At 44.8% G+C, this 26718-nt stretch overlaps 1 protein-coding gene across 15 annotated transcripts in view; it reads right to left on the reverse strand.

Annotated features, from left to right (window-relative positions):
* ARIH2 (ariadne RBR E3 ubiquitin protein ligase 2) overlaps positions 1-26718 on the reverse strand; it is a 62095-nt gene that overhangs the window by 19207 nt on the left and 16170 nt on the right. For 5 of the 15 annotated variants that reach the window (XR_016214838.1, XM_070050826.2, XM_070050828.2 and 2 more), the window contains one exon: positions 16331-16376. The exons of the other annotated variants lie outside the window; for them this stretch is intronic. Coding sequence is in view for 3 of the 5 variants with exons in the window: in XM_070050826.2 (XP_069906927.1) it covers positions 16331-16369 (39 nt within the window). In the remaining 2 variants the exon portion in view is untranslated. The remainder of the gene's footprint in view (positions 1-16330; positions 16377-26718) is intronic. 15 annotated transcript variants of the gene reach the window in all.

Here is a 26718-nt window from a genome sequence, read left to right on the forward strand (position 1 = left end):
ATTATCTTCACTGCAAAAATTCTGAAATCCATTCACAGTTTTTCCATAATATATACTTTTCACTAACTTTGAAGACTACTTTATACCTGGATCTCAAAATTTTTTTTTGTTAACAAAATAAACTATTAATTTCACTTTTACACAAACTTTTTAAAGTACCCTTGTATATTCTCTCAAATTGCTCTAGGAAGCCAAACACGGGAAGCACATCTGTAGTTAGGTCTGTTACTTGCAGAGAATTTGCAGGCCAGGACTTATATAAATTCCAAAGAACAAAAAACTGTTTAAAATCCCTGAATTCCCAGCAGCCAACAGTCCCTAACTGTAAATACAGTTTAAAAGCTTGTGGGCAACCTCTGACCCTTATATTCTCATAAGGGACATTTAAAACACATGGTTATAGGTACCAAAGAGCCTCAGAAGGTGCTTTAAGCTAACAATTTTACTTCTATAGGTTCCTTCTGAGCAAATGATAGAAATCATGTGTACTACAAGTTTATTTACAAAAGCAAAAGATTAGAAATAACCTAAATAGCCAATAAAAATTATCTAGGTAAAGAATACATGACAGATCCATGAATGGACTACGATGTAGTTACTGACACAGAAAGAAGCTCATCTTTCAATGTTAGGTTAAAGAAAGAAGTAGTGAGGCCAGTATTGTGGCACACAATAGGTTAAGCCATCGCTTGCCAGACCAGCATTCCATACCAGTGCCAGTTTGAGAACTTCTGCTCTATTTCCAATCCAGCTTTCTGTTAATGCACCCAGGAAAGCAGCAGAGCTCCAATCCATGTGGGAGACCTGGTGGAGTTCCTGGCTCCTGGCTTCAACTGGGCCCAGACCCAGGTGTTGCAGCCATTTGGGGACAGAAGAGTCTCTACCTTTCTCTTTCTCTCTCTATGTATGTCTTCCCCTCTCTCTCTGCCTTTCAAATAAGTAAATAACTAAATCTTTAAAATAGAAGAAAACAGTAAGATACCATTTACACACTAAAACTATAATATCTTGTTAACTGGGAAGCAAGCTAATTACAAAACACAACACATTAACTGTTAAGACGAGGGTAGGACCCCTAAGATTAAGATGTCTTTGGAGGCCTACATCAGGTCTCCCAGAGAGAAGACTGCCCAGTATGAAGATGTTACTGAATCAAGGAGAAACAAGGAGCACATTCAAGCTAAGAAGGCAAGAAAAAACCTGAACTATGGTCCTTGGGTTGCTGGATTGGGTCCTTAAACAAAAGCTACTGAGAAGCTGTAAGGCAGTGAAAGTGTGCATACGTAGATCACAGATAAGAAGTAAAAGGGAAGACACCTGGTAACTAACCTGATTCCCTACCCTACAGCTCAAGACACTCCCAATAGGAGACAGGTGCACACCTACTAAATAAGGGCATGTCCTAGAGCACAATCGGTGTCAAAAGCAATTGGTGTACTACAGCCCAAATACACACGGAGAAAACCAAGGACTGAAGACAGCTTACTTCACATGGGACATCCCCACTCACTTTTTACACTAGTTAGGGAAGAGGCATCTGACTCATACATGTTACCATAGTACTTGCTTACAGACACCCATATGAATTCAGGCCTGATATTTCTGCTGTGACCATACCAAAACTATTCATCCCCAACAGACCATTATCAAACATGAAAACAAAGACCAGATATTTTATGTAAACTTTTAACAACTATTTCAGTATAGCTTTTGTATATAAATCTTTTTAAAGCACGATAGTAGAGGGGCCAGAGCTGTGGCACAGCGGGTAAAATTGCTGCCTGCAATGCCAGTATCCCATATGGGTACCAGTTCAAGACCTGGATGCTCTTCTTCTGATCCAGCTCTCTGCTATGGTCTGAAAGGCAGGAGAAGATGGCTCAAGTCCTTGGGCTCCTGCACTCCCAAGGGAGACCTGGAAGAAGCTCCTGGCTCCTGGCTTTGGATAGGCCTAGCTCTATCCATCGCAGGCATTTGGGGAGTGAACCAGCAGATAGAAGACCTACCTACTTACCCATTCCTTTTCTCTGTCCCTCTCTGTCACTCTGCCTTTCAAATAAGTAAGTCTTTCAACCCACCCTCACACTCCTCCCTAAAAAAAGAACACATGATAGTGGAGGCTGGAGTTGTGGTGTAATAGGTTAAGCTGTTCCTGCAGCGCTGCCATCCCATATGGGCACTGGTTTGAGTCCTGGCTGCTTCGTTTCCAATTCATCTCTCTGTTTAAGGCCTGGGAAGAGCAACAGAAGATGGCCCAAGTCCTTGGGCTTCTGCACCCATGTAGGAGACCCAGATGAAGCTCCTGGCTTCTGCCTGGCCCAGCCCCAGCCACTGCAGCCATTTAGGGAATGAACCAGCAGATGGAAGATTTCTCTTCTCTCCCTCTCTAACTCTGCCTTGACAGGACAGGACAGGACAGGACAGGAAAGGAGGGAGGGGAGGGGAGGGGAGGGGAGGGGAGGGGGGGAGGGTAGAGAGGAGAGAAAAGCAAGGAAAGAAGAAAGGAAGGGAGGGAAGGAGGAAGGGAGGGGAGGGTGAGGAGGGAGGGGAGGGGAGGGAGAGGAGGGAGTGGGGGGAGGGAGACCAGGGAGGAGAGGGAGGAGAGGGAGGGAGGGAGGAAGGAAGGAACTTTAACAAAGGCACTGGGCCACCCAGGAAACCTAGGGGAGTCCTGGCAATGCCCCGCAGCCACTTCCTCTTGTCAGCACAGATGGCTTAGGTGGGGTCTTTAACCTGTGAACAGGGGTCATGCTACCTCTCACTGATACTAGATTGGATGCAGGGTGGTCACTCAGTGTATGTTGTGCTTATCATATTAGATATTCTGTATTTAATTTGCAGATTTAAAAAATAAATTATATTTCTTCAGGAATGCTGAAAAATTTTAACACTGTTTGGTCTGATTCCTTCATCTCACTAAAACAGCCACAATGAAGCCTCAGAATTAACATGAGGTAGAAAAATGTATACCGATGAATACAAGTCACCAGCTCAGAATATTCCAGCAGCACTGAATTCTGGGGAGAAGAGATAATATGAAGAGAGGATAGGACCAGCACTTTATGGAGCTGACAATGGAGAGATTGTGGCTGTGGTGCAACTTTGACTTATAATGCATTACATTTCAGATTGCTGGTTGGAGTCCCAATTGGTCCATTTCTTTTTCTTTTTTTTTTTTTTTTTTTTTTTAGATTTATTTATTTATTTGAAAGGTAGAGTTACAGATGCCGAGAGAGCGAGAGAGCGACAGAGAGAGATCTTTAATCTGTTGGTTCTGAAGCCAGGAGCCTGGAGCTTCCTCCAGGTCTCCCACTTGGGTACAGGGTCCCAAGAACTTGGCCATCTTCTACCTTCCCAGGCCACAGCAGAGAGCTGGAGCAGAAGTAGAGCAGCCCGGACTCAAACCTGTGCCCCTATAGGATGCTTTACCCGCTGGCCCCAATTGGTCCACTTCTGATCCAGCTTCTTGCCAATGTACCTGGGAAGACAGTGGAAGATAGCCAAAATATCTGGGCCTCTGCCACCCACATGGGAGAACCAGATGGTATTTCTGGGTCCAAGCTTTGGCCTGGCTCAAACCTGGCTACTGTGGTCATCTGGGGAGTGAACCAACAGATGGAAGATCTCTCTCTCCCCCTCCCTCCCTCTCTCTGTATTTCCCAAATGAATAAATCTTTTTTTAAAAATTATTTATTTCATTTGAAAGGCAGAGTTACACAGAGAGAGATATCTTCAATCTTCTGGTCCACTCCCCAAATAGCTGCAACGGTCATGATTGGATCAGTCTTAAGTCAGGAACCTGGAATTCTCTCCAGGTCTCCCACTTGGTTGCAGGGGCTTCCACTGCCTTCTCAGGCCCATCAGCAGGAAGCTGGTTCAGAAGTGGAACAGCTGGGCTTTGAACCAGAGCCCCATATGGGATGCTGGGGTGGCAGGCAGCAGCTTAACTCACTGTGCCACAACACTAACCCCTAAATAAATCTTTTTTCAAAAAAGATACTGGGATTCTACTATTGAAGTTTTTAGGTCAATTATGTATGTTGCCCAAATTTGCAAATAAACTTGCTTATCCAACTTAAAAAAAAAAAAAAGATACTGGGGCTGGTGCAGTTGGTTAAGCTACAGCCCGAAACACTGGCATCCTACAGGAATGCCAATTCAAGCACCTGGGCACTTGGGAGACCTGGATGAAGTTCCAGGCTCTTGGCCTTGGCCTGGCCCAGCCCTGGCAGTTGTGAATATGTGGGGAGTGAACCAGCTGATGGAAAATCTCTGTCTCTCCCTCTCTCCATATCACTACCTTTCAAATAAATAAACAAGTCTTTTAAAAATATATATTATAAACTGACAGTGGAGTAATATAAATCTATTTTTAGTGCAAATAGCCAAGAATACATCACTATATATAAAGAAGTAGGCACACGACAGGTGGATGTACCTCCCAAAAGCCGCCTTTAGGAGGTGCTACTGAGATTTGTACATCACAGCAGTAGGGAGAAAGAACTGTCCACATATGTCAACAATACACAAAAGATGAGAGATTCCTTCCCTCAATAAATCCATTATAAATCTGATGGATTCTGAGGCCATTAACTCAAGCAAAATGCAATGTTGGTGCACTTCCCCCAGTAATGGACTCCAGGGAAAATTTATAGGAAGATCATGTTTCAAAGGGATCCTCTAAGCAAAAGTAGCAAAGGGACAGGGGAAGACAACAAGAGAATGGCACTCCAGAGAATCTGTTCTAAATAGTCTCAGCAGGGAGCCCACCTCCTCCTAGAGGTGAGTCACAAGAGAGAACTGGATACTCCTCCTCACATCCCACCCCAAGACATTTTCCAGAGGAAGCGGCAGCCACTGAGCCATCTGGCAGAAGAGCCAAGACAAACCTTATGGCTGACGGTAAGCCACATTAAAGATACAATCTGTCTCTGAGTGCAAACACTGATTTTCCTCAGAAAAGAACTAGTATTCATACCATTATCATTTCATATTCAAGGAGCTCACCAACACGTTGTAATTCTACCCTTTCTGGAGAGAGTCCTCCACCCTTTGTTACTCTTTGGTATGCGCTCAACTGTGGAGAGAAAAGCTTTCAGCAGAATCCATAAGAACCTTTGCTGGGCTGTTCAGATCAAGAACTAACAGCCTGTTGTTAGTTAAAGGAAAGAAAAAAACACTAATGACTTAGGAAGGAATACACACAATGCCATGTTCACAATAAATCTGCGGTTCTATTAGGACACATAATAGCAGGCTTTAACGTCATACTTATTTATGAATGCTTTTCCTATTCCAGAAACACTAATTCAGGAAAAGACTAGAAACGAAGAAGTAAAAAGTTTCTTGTCCCACATCTCAGCTTCAGGGCAACTTACAGAGTGATCTGAGTCTCTAGTAATAGAATCGGGGTTTATTGTTCTCTCCATGGTAGAGGTTGCCAAAGAGGATCCTTTCTCAATGTACATGGGCTACTATTTCCACCAAACTCATTCCATATTCCATCTCCATTATACTGCTGGAGAAATCACACCCCAGTCTAAACACAAGACCATAATCACGGCTGGCTCAATAGGCTAATCCTCCACCTTGCGTCCCGGTCGGGGTGCTGGATTCTGTCCCGATTGCCCCTCTTCCAGGCCAGCTCTCTGCTGTGGCCAGGGAGTGTAGTGGAGGATGGCCCAAGTGCTTGGGCCCTGTACCCCATGGGAGACCAGGAGAAGTACCTGGCTCCTGCCATCGGATCAGTGCGGAACCAACGGCAAAAAAAAGGAAGACCTTTCTCTCTGTCTCTCTCTCTCACTGTCCACTCTGCCTGTCAAAAAAAAAAAAAAAAAAAAAAAACCAACAACCATAATCAAGGGTACAACAGAGGCAAGCATTTGGCTTCGGCACTAAGATGCTGCCTGGGTCTGATTCCTGGCTCCACTCCTAACTCCAGCTTTCCACTCATGCATAACAGGATGGTAATAGGTCAAGTGGTTGGCTCCCTGCAACCCATATGGGACACACAGATTGAGTTCCTGGCTCCTAGTTTTGGCCCTGCTATTGTGGGCATCTGAGAAGTCAAATAGCGTATGAGAGCGCTGTCCAATTTAAACAGACTCAATAGTAAAGATTTTGTTTGTTTTGTTTTTATTATTTTCCTATCTCCATCCCCAATCAAGTTAAAGTACATACTCAAACTAATCTCAAGAATCTACTTCTGGGTAGATATTGGCATGGCAGTTAAGATGCTGCCAGGGTAGGGAGGTGGCAGCATAGTGGTGCAGCGGGTTAAGCCACCACTTGCAAATCCAGCACCCCATAGAGGAGAGTAGTTCTGATTCCTGACTGCTCTGCTTCAAATCCAGCAGATGATGATCCAAGTACTTGGGGGACCCTGCCACCCTTGTGGGAGACTCATATGGGGTTTTGGGCTCCTGGCTGTGGCCTGGAGCCACTGAAGCCATTTAGGGGAATGAAACAGTGAATGGAAGTGCGCTCTCTCTCTCTACCTTTCAAATAAACAAAATAAATCCTAAAAAAATAAAAAAGCTGCTTGTGCTTGGGATGCCCACATCCCATACTAAATTGCCTGATTCAAGTTCTGGCTCTGCTCTTGGTTCCAGCTTCTGGCTAACACACACCACGGAAACAAGCATCTGGGTCCCTGTCATTCACATGGAAGATCCAGAATGAGTTCCCAGGTCCCAGCCTGGCCTGGCCCAGACCCAGCAGTTACAGGCGTCTGGGAAATGAAGCAGTAGATGGGAGATCGCTGTCTCTCTGCTTTTCATAAACCAAGCAAAAACAAGCATCATATTTGATAATTTATAAATGCTTTAGAAAATTTAGTAGGTCTTACTGGCAAAATCATAAATTTAAAAAATCCTTGGATTATTTCTGATTTTAATTTGTTCATAATTTGGCATGACTTTTATTTTCCTTGCTGAATTTTAATCTATTCAGAATTGCTGACAATGGGGGCTGGCATTGTGGCAGAGCGGGCACCCATATGGGTCCTAGCCGCTCCACTTCCGATCCAGCTCCCTGCAAATGTTACTGGGAAAGCAGCTGAAGATGGTCCATGTGCTTGGGCCCCTGCACCCATGTGGGAGACCCGGAAGAAGCTCCAGACTCCAGCCTGGCCCAGCCCCATTTGGGGAGCAAACCAGTGGATGGCAGATGTCTGTCTCTCTCTCTCTTTCCCCTTCTGTCACTGCCTTTCAAATAAACAAAACTTTTTTTTAAAGATCACTATTTAAAAATAAATATTTCTTTATACACATATGCCACATAACATAAACTCCCTTGTCACCAAATTAAAAAACCATTATGCTTATCTTGATGGTAGATTCTGACACTTAAAATTCTCGGGGAGGGGGGCACTACATTCCCACTTTTCCTTACATAGAACTCTCGGCCTCTTCTCCCATGTCTTCCTCTTCCTTAACCCTTCATCCTCCACTCCAGTGCCCAGTCTCCAGACCTTCCTCTCCTCAAGCCTTTCCATCAGAAAAGCCTCCCCATCACTTAGAGATGGAAGGGTATCCTAATGGGTTTGCCTATTTATTTCCTGGACCCCTCTATGCTGTTATTCTCAGGATGAGTATATCCTGACACCCAGTAAGAACAGACAATTTTTTTAAAGTTTTTAAAAAGATTTAGTTATTTATTTGGAAGTCAGAGTTAAACAGAGAGAAAGGAGAGGCCGAGAGAGAGAGAAAGAGGTCCTCCATCCGCTGGTTAGCTCCCCAGTTGGCCACAACGGCCAGAACTGCGCTGATCTGGAGCCAGGAGCTTCCACCTGGTCTCCCACGTGGGTGCAGGGGCCCAAGGACTTGGGCCACCTTCTACTGCTTTTCCAGGCCATAGCAGAGAGCTGGATTGGAAGTGGAGCAGCCAGGTCTCGACAGGCGTCCATATGGGGTGCAGGCGCTTCAGGCCAGGGCGTTAACCCACTGTGCCACAGTGCCAGCCCAGTAACAGACAATTCTTACAGAGCCCACATATCTTGCCAGGATCAGTTCTTACCTTGTTTAAAACCTCTCCAGTACTAACAGGACAAACTTTACACCTTCATAGTAAAGAATCACTGGAACTCACTGCTTTGTGTGTGTGTGTGTGTGTGTGTGTGTGTGTGTTTCTTTTCTTTTTTTTTTTTTTTTTTTTTGACAGGCAGAGTTAGTGAGAGAGAGAGACAGAGAGAAAGGTCTTCCTTCCGTTGTTTACCCCTCAAAAGGCTGCTACAGCCAGAGCTATGCCGATCCGAAGCCAGGTGCTGGGTGCTTCCTCCTGGTCTCCCATGCAGGTGCAGGGGCCCAAGCACTTGGGCCATCCTCCACTGCCTTCCCGGGCCACAGCAGAGAGCTGGACTGGAAGAGGAGCAACCGGGACTAGAACCCGGCGCCCATATGAGACGTCGGCGCCGTGGGTGGAATCTTAACCAAATGAGCCACAGCGCTGGCCCTGGAACTCACTGTTAAAACACACACACCACATACACATAGGGCTGGCGCTGTGGCGCAGCCGGTTAACACCCTAGCCTAAAGCACCGGCATCCCATATGGGCGCCGGTTCTAGTCCCAGCTGCTCCTCTTCTGATCCAGCTCTCTGCTATGGCCTGGGAAAGCAGTAGAAGGTGGCCTAGGTCCTTGAGGCTCTGCTCCCACGTGGGAGACCTAGAAGAAGCTCCTGACTCCTGGCTTTGGATCAGCGCAGCTCTGGCTGTTGCAGCCAATTGAGGAGTGAACCATTGGATGGAAGACCTCTCTCTCTCTGTCTCCGCCTCTCCTCTGTCTGTGTAACTCTTTCAAATAAATAAATAAATCTTAAAAAAAAAAAAAAACTCCTTAATGCCCTGAATTAACAAAATAAGGGGGGCAAAATGACCCTTTTAATATATGAAGAAAATTCATTTGAGAAAATTTAGTACTCACTGAAGACAATTCTCAAATTAGGAAGAAAAATCAACTGCATGAATCTGATATGGGACATCTGCGAAACTGTCAATGCTGAGAGAAAAAAAAATGGCAGGATGTACACTCTTACTCTTTCATTTAACATTATCCTTGGGGCCAGCTCTGTGGAGCAGTGGGTTAACACCCTGTCCTGAAGCGCTGGCAATCCCATATGGGTGCCGGTTCTAGTCCGGGCTACTCCACTTCCAATCCAGCTCTCTGCTGTGGCCTGGGAAGCAGTCGAGGATGGCCCAAGTCCTTGGGCCCCTGCACTTGCGTGGGAGACCCGGAAGAAACTCCTGGCTCCTGGATACGGATTGGCACAGCTCCGGCCCTTGTGGCCAACTGCGGAGTGAACCATCAGATGGAAGATCCCTCTCTCTCTCTCTCTCTCTCTCTGCCTCTCCTCTTTGTGTAACTCTGACTTTCAAATAAATAAATAAATCTTAAAAAAAAAAAAATCCTAGAAGCCCTAGCCAGTGCAGTAAGGCAAGAAAAATAAATAAAATACCAAGATTGGAAAAGAAGTAGTGAGAATGCCTGTTTATTTAAGGGGAAAAAAAAATGAATGTTTATGTAAAAATCCCAACAGAATCTTCCAAACTACTAAAGTCATCAATAAATGCATTTAGGAAGGTAACAAAATATAAGGTCAACACATGTATAAAAAACCTAATAAAAAATCAAATTTATCTTTAAGAGCCGTAAACAGAAAATCAATTTTAAACAGGTAAAATTCACAATATGTTCTATTTTAACCATTGCATTAAAACTATTACTCCAACCTGTAATCCATAAAAAATTATCAACAAACTGTTATCCTTTGTTTCATTCTGTCAAGTGTGTATTTTAGATTTACAGCACATCTCAATTCAACCTGACCACATTTCCAATGCTCCATGGCCATATGTGGTCAAGCTATACCATACTGGACAACACAACTGTAGACTGAGCACAGCAATTAAAATCAACCAAAATAAAAATCCCAATCAAAATCATGGCAAGCCTTTGTGTACAAGCCAATAGCTGATCTTACAATTTGTGGAACTGTAAAGGATTCAGAATATCCACAGCAAACTTGGAAAAGAGCGAAGTTCAAAGATCTATACCACGTAACTCCAAGCCTTACTATAAAGTAGGGGAGGGGAACACCAAAGAAAGCCCAGAAACCATTTGGTCTGCCCATCTGATTTGAAATTCAGTGAATCTATATAGCAGCCTAACTTTTAATCTAACAATTTTGTATCGCCTGTGAATGATGTTATAAATGTACAAATGGCCTCTACCACTTAAAAAGCTATAATCAACACAGCAGGGATACTGGCTGAAGACAAATTATATATCAATGAACAATACAAGAATCCAAAAGTAAACTCATACATTATGGCTAATGTTCAACAAAGATACCAACATAATTCACCAGAGGAAAGGACAATCTTTTCAACAAATGCTCCTGGGGTAACTGAATAATTATTTGTAACAATCAGTCAAAACACAGAACGCAGACCTTTCATATCACACAAAAGCTACAACAGTTCAAAAATCTAAATGAAAAACCTAAAGTGTAAAAACTTTGCCTAGAAGGCCGGCGCCGCGGCTCACTAGGCTAATCCTCCACCTTGCGGCGCCGGCACACCGGGTTCTAGTCCCGGTTGCCCCTCTTCTAGGCCAGCTCTCTGCTGTGGCCAGGGAGTGCAGTGGAGGATGGCCCAGGTGCTTGGGCCCTGCACCTCATGGGAGACCAGGAAAAGCACCTGGCTCCTGGCTCCTGCCATCGGATCAGCGCGGTGCGCCGGCTGCAGCGTGCCGGCCGCGGTGGCCATTGGAGGGTGAACCAATGGCAAAGGAAGACCTTTCTCTCTGTCTCTCTCTCTCACTGTCCACTCTGCCTGTCAAAAAAAAAAAAAAAAGAAAAAGAAAAGAAAAAGAAAAAGAAAAAAAACTTTGCCTAGAAAGAAAATGTAGATAAAAATCTCTGCAATCTAGAGTTAGGAAAAGACTTCTTAGCTATAACTCTGAAATAGTAATCCTTAAAAGGAAAAGCGTAAGTTGAATGTCATCAAAATCGGGCCTTGGGGCAGGGAATTTAGCCTAGCAATTAAGACGCTGGTTAAGACGTCCACATCCCACATTAGAGTGCTTGGGTTCAATTCCTGACTTGTTTGGCTCTTGACTCCACTTCCTCTTAATGCAAACCTGAAAGGTAGCAGTGATGGCTCAAGTCACTGGGTCCCTGCCACCCACACAGGAGACCTGGATTGAGTTTCTGGTTTCCAACTTAGGCCCAGTCTGGCCTCAACCATCGCAGGCGTTTCAGAAGTGAACTTGCAGATGTATGAGTTCACTCACTCTTGCTCTCTTGCTCTTAAATGGAAGGAAACACACACACACACACACACACACACACACACACATACAACTTTTACTCCTCAAAAGATGTCATTAAGAAAATGAAAAACAGGCCGGTGCCACGGCTCACTAGGCTAATCATCCGCCTGCGGCACCGGCACCCCGGGTTCTAGTCCCAGTTGGGGCGCCAGATTCTGTCCCGGTTGCCCCTCTTCCAGTCCAGCTCTCTGCTGTGGCCCAGAAAGGTAGTGGAGGATGGCTCAAGTGCTTGGGCCCCTGCACCCACATGGGAGACCAGGAGGAAGCACCTAGCTCCTGGCTTCAGAATGGCGCAGTGCGCCGGCCATGGTGGCCATTTGGGGAGTGAAACAACAGAAGGAAGACCTTTCTCTCTGTCTCTCTCTCTCACTGTCTAACTCTGCCTGTCAAAAAGACAGACAGACAGACAGAAAGAAAGAAAGAAAAAAAATGAAAGACAGGCCAGCATTGTGGTGAAGCATATAAAGTCAAGACTTATCATGCTGGCATCCCATATCAGAGCTCCAGTTCAAGTCCTAGCTGTTCCACTTCCAATCCAACTCCCTGCTAATGCTCCTGGAAAGGGAGTGGAAGATGACCCAAGTACTTGAGTTTCTGCCACCTACACAGAGACCTGAATGAAGTTATGGGCTCTTGGTTTTGGCCAAGCCGAGAGCTGAGCATTACAGCCATTTGGGGAGTAAACCAGTAAATGGAAGCTCTTTGTCTCTTTCTCTGTCACTCTGCCTGACAAATAAATAAATAAATCTTAAAGAAAGAGAGAGAGAGAGAGGAGCCAGTGTTGTGGCACAGCAGGTTAAGCTACCACCTAAGATGCTGGCATCCCATATGGACATCAGTTCAAGTCCTGGCTGCTGCACATCCTATCCAGCTCCCTGCTAATGTGCATGGGAAACTGGTGGAAGATGGCCCAAGTCCTTGGGCCTCAACCACCCACAGAGGAGACTTGGGTGGAGTTCTGGGTTCCTGCCTTCAGCCTGGCCCAGCCGTGGTCACTGCGGACATTTGGGGAGTGAACCAGTGGATGGAAGATCTCTCAGTCTCTCTTTAACTCTGCCTTTTTAAACAAATAAATAAAGGAGAAAGAAACAGGTCACAGAATGGGAGTAAATATTTGCAAGTCCTATATATCTGAAAAAGGACTTAATTCAGAATATATAAAGAACACTCACAACTCAAGAATAAAACATACAACCCAAGTTTTTTCCATGGGCCAAAGATTCCAACATTTTTACCATACACACAAAAATGTATGAGTGGCAAATAAGCCCAAGGAAAGACCGTCAATTACACATTTATAACAACAACTTTAGTCACTAGGGAAATGCAAATTAAAACCACAAACTATCACTTCACATTCACCAGAATGGTTATAATCCAAAAGACTGACAATGCCAAGTGTTAGCAAGGATACAGAGAAACTGGAACCTTACATAATGCTGGTAAGAACATAAAATAATAGAACCACCTTGGAAAACAGTTTGGCAGTTTCTTCTTCTTTTTTTTTTTTTTAATTCATTTTTTACCTACAGACACATAGATCTTAGATCCGCTGGTTCACTCTCTAAATGTTTGCCAACAGCCAGACTGAAGCCAGGAGCCAGACCACATAAGTGATTTCTACCTGGATGGCAAGAACCCAGGCACTTGAGCCATCATCTGAAGCCTCCCAGGATGCATTAGCAGGAAGCTGGATCTAAAGCAAAGTAGTCAAGACTCGAACAAAGAATCCAAAATGGGATGCAGGCATCCCAAGTAGTGGTTTATAATGCTGCACTCAACACCTGCTACATTTGGTAGCTTCTAACAATGTCAAATATACACTTACCCTGCAACCTAGCAATTTATACAAAATGAAAACATATCTGCACATTAATCCCTGGACACAAATGGTCATAAATGGATATTTTTCCTAATAGCCCAAAAGTGGAAACAACCCAAATGTCCATCAACTGGTAAATGAATGGATAAACGAAATACAGAAGAGTCATACAAGGCAAAACTCATTATTCAGTAATAAAAGGAATGTACTGCTCATGTAATATGGATGAACCTCACACACACGTTAAGAACCAGACAACCGAAGGCTACATACTGCATGACTTCATTATATGAAATTTTTAGAAAAGGCAAAACTATACAAACAGATCAGTAGTTGCTTGGGGCTGGAGTGGGGAATGACGGCAAATGGATACAACAAAACTTTTTGGATGACAAAAATGTTCCAAAATTAGAACTGCGCATTTATCAAAACTCACAAAATAGTATACTTCAAAATGGATGGATTTAAGGGCACATACATTACACTTCAATAAAACTTTAAAAAATAAAGTTGACAGAGGGATAGATAACTGATGAAGCAACTGTATAATCCACATAATAGGTATACAATAGATCACTGTATAATTGTTTAAACTTCTCTGAATGTTTAAATTTTCATAATAAAAGAGAGGAAAGTTTGAGAAACTTAATTCAATGGCAATCACTTTCATAAGCAAATATCACAACATATACAGTTGAACCTTATACTACCATATCAAGTACTTCAGTTTAACTTTCTACTTGAAATATTCAAAATGAGGGGGCCAGCGCCATGCTGCAGTAGGTTAATTCTCCGCCAGCAGCGCTGGCATTCCATATGGGCGCCGGTTCTAATTCCAGCTGCTCCTCTTCCAATCGAGCTCTCTACTGTGGCCTAGGAAAGCAGTAAAAGATGGCCCAAGTGCTTGGACCCCTGCACCCACATGGGAGACCAGGAAGAAGCACCTGGCTCCTGGCTTCGGATCGGCACAGCTCCGGCCGTTGCAACCATTTGGGGAGTGAACCAACGGAAGGAAGACCTTTCTCTCTGTCTCTCACTGTAACTCTACCTCTCAAATAAATAAATAAAATCTTTAAAACAAACAAAAAAAAGAAATATTCAAAATGAAAAATTCCCCTTTTCAGTTTAAATGCAGTTTGACTAACGATTAATTGATTATACACTGTGGATTCTTATATAGCTATTGTCATTTCCAGGTCTAAAATGCTGAAAACTTCACAATGTTCTCTCTAGCTCTTTCCCAATCTTCCTGAGCAAGCCCTCTTCCTACTCCATTGACTGCCTCGCTGTTGATCAATCTACCTGACATACTGCTGTTCCATAAGATACTGCTCTCACATCTGCCTTCTTTTCCTTCCCTGGCTTGTCTCTAAGCAATCACATTCATTCCTGAGCCTAATCAGTGGGAACACAACCCCCAAACGCAAGAATTCCCTCATCATTTTATCAGGAGCTAAAAAACAGAGTATAGACTGAGCGAGATGGTAAAGGCAGACAAGCAGATACATAAAGGTCACCAAAGAGTGAGGGTGCCCTCAAGTCTCTGGGTGGCCCCGAGAAGGCTTTTACAGGGACCAAGATGGAGTCAGGGCAGGGGCTAAGTACATCCCATCACCCCTGCCTCTCTTCCCTCTCCCCTGGATTTTCCAAATTTATACTACAATGTGTGAGACACTGCTGGGGAGCTTTCCTTCCAACTTGGATGAACTGTGGGGTCACCTGAGCTGTCATCTCCCCAGACATTGCTCTGCATTACCCAGAGGCCTCAATCCAATATCGCTGTGTTTTGCCAATGCATTTATAACCCTCAAATGGTTTTCAGGTTTTTATTTCAGGAAGCATTTAACTTTGTGCATGTCAAGAAAGGCTTTGCACCCCATCATCAGTACTTCCCAAAGGTTGTGGGCAAGCATTCTCTCTTACCCTCAATAGCTTGTGCTTGAAAGGTTCTCTCCCCTGACACAGGCCCTCAAACATGTTCGGCAGTACCACCTGATTACACTGTGGAGACGTCTAAAGGAGCAGACAGTTGCTGGGGAATGAAGCTGTCCTGCTGTTGTTCTTGGTTTTTTTTTTTTTTTTTTATAAAGAACAGAGTAAATGCATTATACAATGCTAATTCTGCTTCACAAGCAGTGTTGAGGGGTGCAGAGTGGGAACAATAGGGAAATTCAGTAAATGGGCCAATGACACTAAGAATTTTTCTCACAGGGATGTAATGAAACACACATTTCAGCTGCTGTTATGAGCAAGCAGTTCCTGACACTGTGAACCACACACAAACCACAACCTTGGCATTTCATGAGGTGTTCTAGAGGTACTTTCTTCCAATATCTAAGGGTGTTAGACTTCAGAAATCAAATTATCAGTCTGGAATGGAAACTACATTGATAAGATAAAAACTATGTGGCCTCTGACCCCACTCACTACAAACAGAAAGCAGAGGTTTTTGGGATCTTAGATAAAACAACTCCAACAGCATTTAGTGGTGGGCAAACACTTCGGCAGTTGCTGTTTCAATTTTATTCAGTGTGTCTTTTCTCCAATAAGTTCCCAAGCAGAAAGCAGACTATGATAACAATTTTTCAAATCACAAGTCCCAAATCCACCTGAAGTGTGAGTAAATGACAGCCACAAATTTCTTTTCTGGTTCCTACCAACAAACTCCTCCCACCAAAATTCACACAAGCCTCTACCAGAATTTAAGTTTATCATTGGAACAAACACTTGAGCCCCTGACCACAAAGTAATTCACAGGAAGATAAATCCTGCTACTAAAGGAAACGGTAAGCACATCTGACATTCAGGATCCTTTCTCAAAGCCAAGAACTATCTTCAGAAGAAATGCTTTAAGAATGTCAGAAAATTTAAGCTACTATTCAACATACCCAAGTACTTGGACAGCATATGTTTATTACTAAAATAGTGTACGGAACATACTAATGATATGTAAGAATCAAGACACATGCTGAGTAACTTCTGTTCCTAACAACAATGCTCCAAGGATAAATTCTTGAACATGATCAGTTGCTTCTTCATCTTTTTCTTTTCCTACAGCTGACTCAAACTGTCCAGACCTCAGGGACCAATTAATAACAGAGCTCACAAATAGTTTTTACCCCAGAAAAAAGAAATCCATCAGCCCACCAAAACTGTCACCAGCCCTTCCCACACTTACCAGTGCCATAGGGAGGATGCAGCTGATGGCAGTGAGCATCAACGGCCTGAAAAAATACAGGTGGTAGTTTCAATTTTTATTTAGAATTCTTACTTGCCAACTGCCTGAAATCTTTTAAGGCTACATGAATGGGTCTTCATGCCTCAGCCTGTGTTAAGCCACTTCGTGGTCCAATCACATTTATTAACAAATACTAGTAGTCACTTAGTAAAAAGCAGAGATGAAGAAAAGAAGTAAACTGTGGACCAGCTTCTCAGCCTGGTAGAAAGGAACATGATACAGGAAATACAGCCTGAAGAGATCAAGATGGATGGATCTGGATCACAGGGGATGGAACTACTAAGATACTGAAGGGTTAGAGAAAAGAAACAGGTTAAAGCACAGAGACAAAGGGTGCATGCACACCAGTCCGGAATGGGGCTGAATCAGCACTGGCAGTGGTGGTGGAGTCCCAGAATGCTCTGACCTTAGGGAAGTCTCACCTCCAAATCCACACTGAAGTGGTCAGATTCACTTCTCCCATACTTCAAACCCACACACTCTCAACCTCTAAAAGGTCAGGTGTCTGGCACCTTAACTTTACCCCCTTTCACTTTTTCTTCAGAGGTCCATGGAGGGACAGCTGACCAATAATGAAGGAATCCATGTGTTATCCTTTTAAATCTGATTATTAAACATAAATTTGAAGATGTCCCTCGCCAGTCTAACCATTCAATGCTAACCGCTATGACTCCTGATCATGAAAGTCAAAACCAAAGAAAAAAGACCTCACTCAATTAAAGGTTATTTATGCAAATTATAATGAAAAAAATGAGTCATTTTTTGACCATGAGTGTACACTTTATTATGAAAAACAGTTTAATGAAATCCATGTACCCATCTCACAGCTTCAACATCCACTTGTGGCCAGGTCTAGTGCACTTCCATTCCAACCTCCCCCCACCCTCTTAATTACTGTGAAATAAATCCCAGCAAGCATATCCTTTAGGATACTTTTAATTGAAAACCCTCTGCCGAGTACTTAGTACAAAAGGCTGGTTACAGACACTTTTAGAATTCTAACAGATTTCCAGGGAAATGCCAGGTAGGCAAGATGACTACCACTCCTGTAAGTCAAATTCACATCCACCAACCACAATCAAAAGAAATGTAGATGGGACTGGCCAGCAAATGAATTGCAAACAGTAGGACTAAAAGCTGAGTTGCCATTTCTGTAGCCACAAGCCCATCTTTTACACAAATGATTTCAAACAATATTCCATCTCTTCTGGCTACTGCTACCATGAAGAGGCAAAGAACAGCAGCTAAGCAGTCCATCCTGGGCCTCCCCTTCTCAAAAGGGAAGACATCAAGAAGCCAGGACATGTTCATGTCAAAGCCAGGATCTCAACAGCATGTTTCAAAGACAGAGCTGCTTTCCCACACAGGGTAGAAGCTACCCTGAACTACGCTCCTAACTACGCTCAAAACATATAATCCTACTTTACTAGAACTCCATAAATGGAAGAAACAGAATGGGAGTTGGGCTTTTTTTTTTTTTTTAACTGTTACCTTTTCTGCCATTCCCAAGTCCTTGCAACAATGCCTGTGCCAGCACTAGGTCCCATGCTAATGCCACTTCTGCCTGCCTGTCTTCTGTGGTCCAGTTTTACATTACCAGACCCTATACCATTCTGAGTACATACAGAACCCAAGGACTTCCAAGCCTTTGGGGATGCATAATTTAACACATACAGATCCTCTGAGGAAGATACAAAGTACAGAAGCAAAATTGAAGGCTCCTGAGGGTTGTAGGAAGGGTGGAGATGACAGGTGTTTTTGAGGAGTCAAAAATCAAGTTTACATAGGTCATGGCAAAGAGCAACAGAAAGGAGTTCACACTGGAATCCAGAGAAGCCACTCAGTCTTTCAACAGAGCAAGACGAAATGTTATTTTCAGTGGCCATATTAGAGTATGAGTAGGAAATGTATCACTATTTATTTACTATCTCATCTCTCACCATTCTAAAAATGGAGAGGAAAGAAATTAAATGAAAAGAAACTTCAGTTTTTTAAGATAGAGGTCAAATCCCCCCGACCCTTCTCATCTCCCCAAAAAGCTACCCAAAAGTTAAAACAACTGAAGCAACCCAGCACGCATCTGTTTACTGGGAAATAATTCTTAATCTACCCAAATTTCCAGTGAACAAAGTAAATCAAAAGGGTTCACTAAAAGCGCACTGATGAAAAATGCACATAACTGCCACTCCATTCCTCTCCACCACCAGGCTTCCTACCCAGGAGCAATCTCTTCCAGTCTTTTGTCTAGGTTCTCTCTCTTCGGAGTTAGCTTACTTTTACTGCTCCCTACTTCCCTTTCAAATCTCCATTTTCAGATATTTAAATCACTATTTTTAGTTCTTCTATCGGTTACTTTTTTTTAAAATCTTAAGACATCTTTCACAGGACCAGAACTCCATTTTCTTCTCTGCAATTCCAATGTACTTTGAACTACCCATAGGAGAATATTCACACGTTAGGCACAAATACATTATTTGCTTATAATTACATGTGGCTTTATTTTTACATCACAATATTTTACAGGCATAATTTTTTGGCTTTACATGAAAATTCTAACCTCCTCCTTCAACCCTTAATAAAGAGTTCTATGGTTTCTTCATCATACTCCAACTGTCTTCTAGGTTCCTCATACTATCTAATGCTTGGAATTCACCCCATTCCCATCCTTAAGAAGTTTTTCTTTAATCCCACCAAAATTCCGCTGAAATTTGGGCTGGCAGGACTGCTCTATAGTTGACAACCTTTTTTTCCCCCACTGGAATACTAATACAACCCATTTCTCATATTCTTTATTTTCCTCTTTTATTATTTTTATCTTCATGTAACTATTTCAAAAAAGGTGTGAGAAATAAATTGTGGGAGTCCTTGTATGTCTAAAAATGAGCTTATTTGCAGTGACAGAATTTTAGGTTCAAAACCACTTTTTATCTCAGAACTTTGAAAACATGCTCTACTGTCTTCTGGCTGTCACATTCTATGAGATGTCTGATTCCCATTTCTTATAGAAGAAACATCTTTATGGACTCTAATAGCATCTTCTCTCTAGTCTTGTTCTGAAGTTTCAGTGACAACTCTACCAGTGGTAAGCCTTTTCAATATAAAAACTATAGACTGCTCTTTTTGTTAGCTCCCAGAAATGTTCTACCATCAGTTTTTTTCCCCCTCACTTCTCAAAAGTTCGAGTAGCTTCTGGATCTCCTGAATTGATCTATACCTCTTTTTTCCCATGTATTTTGGCTTTGCACTGGGATTTTATTGATTTTGTCTTCTGACCTGTCTATGGAATATCTTTTAAATTTGGTAAACCTATAATTCACTCCATGAGCCCTTTTGTTTTTTGTCTCTAATGGGTCTCTCAATGTTTTATAGATGCCACATTTTCCTGGATAGCCTAGAGAGTATTAAACTGTCGACTTTTTAAAATAAGCAAAATTGGGGCCAGCACTGTGGTGCAGCAGGTTAACAGCCTGGCCTGAAGCGCTGGCATGCCATATGGGCGCTGGTTCCAGACCCGGCTGTTCCTCTTCCTATCCAGCTCTCTGATATGGGCTGGGAAAGCAGTATAAGATGGCCCAAGTCCTTGGGCCCCTGCACCCACATGGGAGACCTGGAGGAGGCTCCTGGCTCCTAGCTTCGGATCAGCACAGCTCCAGCCATTGCGGCCAATTGCGGAGTGAACCATCAGATGAAAGACTTCTCTCTGTCTGCCTCTCCTCTCTCTGTGTAACTCTGACTTTCAAATAAATAAATAAATAAATATTTTTTTAAAAAAAAATAAGCAAAATTGAGGGAGCTGCTGTTGTTGCACAGTGGTTAAGGCTTCCACCGTAATACCAGAATCCCATATGGGCACTAACTAGTTCATGACCCAGCTGAAGCTCCTGTCTTCGGACTGGCCCAGCCCTGACCACAGAAGCCATATGGCAATTTGAACCAGCAGATGGAAGATCTCTGTCTTTTTCTCTATGTACCTCTCTCAAATAAAATAAAATTTTTTTTAAGATTTATTATAGGTGCCAGTGCTGTCGCACAGCATGTTGACACTCTGGCCTGGGGCACTGGCATCCCATGTGGGCGCTGGTTCTAGACCTGGCTGCTCTACTTTCGGTCCAGCTCTCTGCTGTGTCGTGGGAAGGCAGTACAAGATGACCCAGTTCCCTGGGACCCTGCGCCTGCATGGGAGACCGGAGGAGGCTCCTGGCTCCTGGCTTTGGATTAGCGCAGCTCTGGCCATTGCGGCTGGTTGGGGGGTGAACTGTCGAATGGAGGACCCCTCTCTCTCTCTCTCTCTCTCTCTCTCTCTCTGTGTGTGTGTAACTGTGACTTTCAAATAAAAAAATAAATCTGTTTTAAAAAAGGATTTTATTTATTTGAAAGAGTTATAGAGAGAGGTGGAGACAGACAAAGAGAGTCTTCCACCCACTGGTTCACTCCCAAAATGGCCATCACAGCAGGAGCTGTGAAGAGCCAATCCAAAGCCAAGAGCCAGAAGCTTCTTCCAGATCTCCCTCATGGGTGCAGGGGCACAAGGACTTAGGCCATCCTCTGCTGCTTTCCTAGGCACATTAGCAAGCAGCTGGATTGGAAATGGAGCAGCTGGGACTCAAATTGGTGCCCATATGGGATGCTGGCACTGTAGGCTGGGGCTTTAACCTACTGCATCACAGCGCCAGCCACTATAATTACATCTTTTTTTTTTTTTTTTTTTTTTTTTTGACAGGCAGAGTGGACAGTGAGAGAGAGAGACAGAGAGAAAGGTCTTCCTTTGCCGTTGGTTCACCCTCCAATGGCCGCCGCGGCCGGCGCGCTGCGGCCAGCGCACCGCGCTGATCCGATGGCAGGAGCCAGGAGCCAGGTGCTTTTCCTGGTCTCCCATGGGGTGCAGGGCCCAAGCACCTGGGCCATCCTCCACTGCACTCCCTGGCCACAGCAGAGGGCTGGCCTGGAAGAGGGGCAACCGGGACAGAATCCGGCGCCCCGACCGGGACTAGAACCCGGTGTGCCGGCGCCGCTAGGCGGAGGATTAGCCTATTGAGCCGCGGCGCCGGCTCAGCCACTATAATTACATCTTAAAAAAAAAAATGAAGGCCGGCGCCGCGGCTCACTAGGCTAATCCTCCACCTAGCGGCGCCGGCACACCGGGTTCTAGTCCCGGTCGGGGCGCCGGATTCTGTCCCGGTTGCCCCTCTTCTAGGCCAGCCCTCTGCTGTGGCTAGGGAGTGCAGTGGAGGATGGCCCAGGTGCTTGGGCCCTGCACCCCATGGGAGACCAGGAAAAGCACCTGGCTCCTGGCTCCTGCCATCGGATCAGCGCGGTGCGCCGGCAGCAGCGCGCCGGCCGCGGCGGCCATTGGAGGGTGAACCAACGGCAAAAAGGAAGACCTTTCTCTCTGTCTCTCTCTCTCACTGTCCACTCTGCCTGTCAAAAAAAAAAAAAAAAAAAAAAAAAAAAGAAATCCCACTGCAGCCATTGCCACAGGCACACGCAGAAACAAAAGTAGAATTACCAATAGCAAACTGTCCCTACAGCCTCCACTGCCTGAGGGGGAAGATACGGAAGATGAGGAAGATGGGAGTCTCACTGTTCCTCACGGCGGTCCTCCAGGATCAAGGGGACCAGCGACTCCACTGCTGCTGTGTTCCCTACCTCCTTCCTAGGGCAGAGGCCCAATGCAGGGACAGCTCAGCTCAGATGTAGTCCCTACAGTCATGACTGGGAGGAGGGCTAATGCCGAATCTCCTTCTCCTGGGCCTGGACAAGGGGGTTCCTCCAGGGAAAGCTTTCACAGAGAACAGAAAAACCCTCAAAAGCTGAACAGCTGGTCTCCTATCAAGAAGACCTGCCCACCTAAGGATGGACCCCATGTTATGGAAGACAAACTAGACTGTCCTGTCAGCTGACACTTATACAAAAAGAGCCACTTTGGATATGAAGGCCTTGTGGTTTCTGCCACCCAGGCATCAGTGGACCTACTCTATGCCTTCCCATCTAGGTTGGAAAGAGCCCTAGGGGATCGAAAGGCCACATATTTCCCTGCGGTGGCCATGTGAGGTTCTTCCAGCCAACACCCTCCATCAGTGACACACCCACCCCTATCCGCCACCCTCTCCACGTGGATTGCAGAGAGCAATTCATCACCAGAGCGTGGTATGCATGCTTTCCTCCAATCCAGCCTCCAGGACGCCATCTTTGCTCTCTTCAACTGCCTCCTAGAGCTTCTTCCCCTTGACAGTGACTGCTGAACAGGAAACTTCTTTGGTGCTGTTTCTTGTATATCTGCCCACCTGTCCCCCAGTATTGTCCTCAATTCCCGAGATCCCTGGGGTGGTTTCATACCCCTCTAGCTACTTGTTTTCAGGTTTTTTTTTTTTTTAATGTGACATTCCAAGGTTGCTGCTGTCTGTGAATCTCACCAGGCTGTCCACCTGGGGTCAAGTTTAGCTAACTGGTTCAGAGTTATTACCTCTTGGAAATCCCTTTGGATTTCATGGTTTCTCTATCAGCAGCATGATCCCTCCTGCTATGGTCAGTGAACACTGTGCTTCATGAAACTTTGTATCCCCGCATAGCCTTTTACAGTGTCTGTGGCATTTTTGTGACCTCTCAACACTAGAATACATTTTTCTCCAAAATCAGTAAAGTTCATGGTGCCCTCTAACTTTATCCACCTCCCAACATGGAAGAACTGTGAAACTTTCCACAAGACCGCCTCCTTGGTCCTTCCTGTTCCAATGTTGGTTTTTCTGGGTTTGACACAGGCCTGTGAGATGTGAAGACTCCGACAGGCCTGCTCCATCTAGCTGCTCTCCAGCCCGTTTTAGTTTCACTCTGTAGTTGTGAGGCCACCGGCCCTCTAATTTAAATTCTATGAATCTCCACCTGGCCTATTTTTGGGTGGAACCTCTTCCAACCCTTTCCCTACATCCTGGGCACTGGTTGTTTTCTGTGAAAATGGCAGCAAACAGCTACAGTTTTGAATTGGCCCTAAATAAATGAGTTATTGGGGCCAGCACTGTGGCGTAGGGTAAAAGCTGCCACCTGCAGTGCCGGCATCCCACATAGGTGCCGGCTCAGGCCCCAGCTGCTCTACTTCCAATCCAGCTCTCTGCTATGGCCTGAGAAAGCAAAAAAAAAGATGGCCCAAATGCTTGGGAAACCCGGAAGAATCTCCTGGCTTCCGGCTTCAGATCGGTGCAGCTCTGGCCATCGTGATCATCTGGGGAGTGAACCAGTGGATAGAAGACCTCTCTCTCTCTATAACTCTACCTCTCAATACATAAATCTTAAAAAAAAAAAAAAAAAAAAAAATGAATGATCAACTGACCTATGCTACAACTTGGATGAACCTTGGAAATATACAGTGAACACAGCCAGCCACAAAACATCATATATATTGCATGATTCCATTTATGTGACATATACAAATATAAATCCACAGACAGAGAAAAGATCAGTGGCTGCCAATGGCCATGGGGTGAGTGGGGGAGTGGTGGAAAGTAACTGCTTAACTAATACCAGATCTCTTACTTGGTCAATGAAAATAATTTGTAACTAGACGGAGATGAGGGTTGCACAACAATGTAAATGTACCAAACACCAGTGAAGCATACACTTTAAATGGTTACTTTTATATTACATAAACATTACCTCCAGTTTTCTTTCAAAAAGAAAGGGGAGCCGGTGCCGCGGCTCAATAGGCTAATCCTCTGCTTTGCAGCGCTGGCACACCGGGTTCTAGTCCTGGTTGGGGCGCCGGATTCTGTCCCGGTTGCCCCTCTTCCAGGCCAGCTCTCTGCTGTGGCCAGGGAGTGCAGTGGAGGATGGCCCAAGTCCTTGGGCCCTGCACCCCATGGGAGACCAGGAGAAGCACCTGGCTCCTGCCATCGGATCAGCGCAGTGTGCCGGCCGCGGCGGCCACTGGAGGGTGAACCAACAGCAAAAGGAAGACCTTTCGCTCTGTCTCTCTCTCACTGTCCGGAAAGAAAGAACAAAAGAAAGAATGAACGAAAGGAAGGAAGGCCCTTTGTTCATCTTTTCTTCCTACAAGTTTTGTAGGAGATACTTATATATCTCCACATTCATTTTCATGGGAGTTAAAAACAGAGGGATGGGGTCGGCACTGTGTCATAGCAGGTGAAGACACCTGCAGTACCACCATCCCATATGGACACCGGTTCAAGACCCAGCTGCTGTACTGCGGCCTTGGAAAGCAGTGAAAGATAGCCATGGCCTTGGGCCCCTCCACCCACATGGGAGACCTGGAAGAAGCTCCTGGCTCCCGATCAGCTCAGCTCTTGCCGTTGCAGCCATTTGCGGAGTGAACTAACAGATGGAAGACCTCTCTCTCTGCCTCTGCGTATCTGTAACTCTATCTTTCAAATAAATAAATCTTAAAAAAAAATGGAGGGGGACATCCCCATATTTATTTCACCCCCTTTAATGATATGTCCCTATCCCTGTGGTGCTTGCAATTTATCAATGATGCTTACATGAGCAGTTAATTCATTTTACACAGCTCAGAAGTATGCTGTTCTATGAGAATTCCGCTAGAGTACTCCTATCCAAAATACTTGGGACTAGCAATGTCAGCTATCAGAATATCTCAGATTTTGAAGTATTTGCATAGACTTTACCAGTTGATTGTCATGGTGCTCAAAAAGTTTCATTTTTGGAGCATTTTTATTTTCATATTAGGGATGCTCAATCTGTATTTGTTCATTCATCTGTTAATGGCTATTTGGATTGTTTCCTGTCTTTGGCTACTGCAGAAGAAACTACTATAGACATCTGAATTCCCAAACATAAACAAATGATGGAGGGAACAAATGTATGTGAGTACAGTCAGCTATCTTGAAACAGAAGCCAGTGTTAATAAGCCTGCAAGGGGCCCGGTGCTGTGGCATACTAGGCTAAGCTCTGCGCACAGCACCGGCATCCCATATGGGTGCCAGTTCATGTTCCAGCTGCTCCTCTTCCAATCCAGCTCTGCTTATGGCCTGGAAAAGCAATGGAAGATGATCTTCTACACAGCAATAGAGCTTGGGGCTGAAATTCTAAAGTTTTGCCTTTACTAATCTGGACTTAGTTATGTCAACAATAAACAACACTTACTAACAACATAACAAAGTATTCTGTTGGAAGCTGATATACAAAGAAAAACTGTGGACTCCTATCTTTTCTTTTCTTTTTTTTTTGACAGGCAGAGTGGACAGTGAGAGAGAGAGACAGAGAGAAAGGTCTTCCTTTGCCGTTGGTTCACCCTCCAATGGCCGCCGCGGCCGGCGCGCTGCTGCCGGCGCACCGCGCTGATCTGATGGCAGGAGCCAGGTACTTCTCCTGGTCTCCCATGGGGTACAGGGCCCAAGGACTTGGGCCATCCTCCACTGCACTCCCTGGCCACAGCAGAGAGCTGGCCTGGAAGAGGGGCAACCGGGACAGAATCCAGCGCCCCAACCAGGACTAGAACCCGGTGTGCCAGCGCCACAAGGCGGAGGATTAGCCTAGTGAGCCGCGGCGCCGGCTATCTTTTAGATTTCATGCTCTGGGGATGGGTATTGTGGTGCAGCATGTTAAAGCCACAGCTTTGGGAAACCCATATACATCGGAGTGCTAGTTTGAGTTCTGGTTACTCTGCTTCCAATCCAGCTACCTACTAGCACCTGGGAAGTAGCAGCTGACAACTAAAGTACTTTATCCCTTGCCATCCATGTGGGCAATCCAAGGATTTTTGGCTCCTCGCTTCAGCCTGGTCCAGGCCCAGCTATTGCAGCCATTTGAGGAATGAACCAGCAGATGGAATATTGCTGTCTCTCTCCTTCTGCCTCATTGTGCCTTTTAAGTAAATTGTTAAATAGACAAAGATTGTATATTCTGGCTTATAAACAACTAACTTACAATAATTGTAAACACACATCAAGAAACATGCACAGGCCGGCGCCGCGGCTCACTAGGCTAATCCTCCACCTGCGGTACCAGCACACTGGGTTCTAGTCCTGGTTGGGGCGCTGGACTCTGTCCCGGTTGCTCCTCTTCCAGTCCAGCTCTCTGCAGTGGCCCAGGAGGGCAGTGGAGGATGGCCAAAGTGCTTGGGCCCTGCACCCACATGGGAGACCAGGAGGAAGCACCTGGCTCCTGGCTTCGGATCAGCGCAGCGTGCCGGCCGTAGCGGCCACTTTGGGGGTTAACCAACGGAAAAGGAAGACCTTTCTCTCCGTCTCTCTCTCACTAACTCTGCCTGTCCAAAAAAAAAAGAAAAAAAGAAAAGAAAAGAAACATGCACAAAATGCTACAGACTGAAGAGTGAAAAACTCTGGGGATCAGGGAGGGCT

The sequence above is a fragment of the Oryctolagus cuniculus genome, chromosome 10 (genome assembly GCF_051225735.1).
Source record: "Oryctolagus cuniculus isolate XC-2025 breed Fujian yellow rabbit chromosome 10, ASM5122573v1, whole genome shotgun sequence".
In the NCBI taxonomy this organism is placed as follows: Eukaryota; Metazoa; Chordata; class Mammalia; order Lagomorpha; family Leporidae; genus Oryctolagus; species Oryctolagus cuniculus.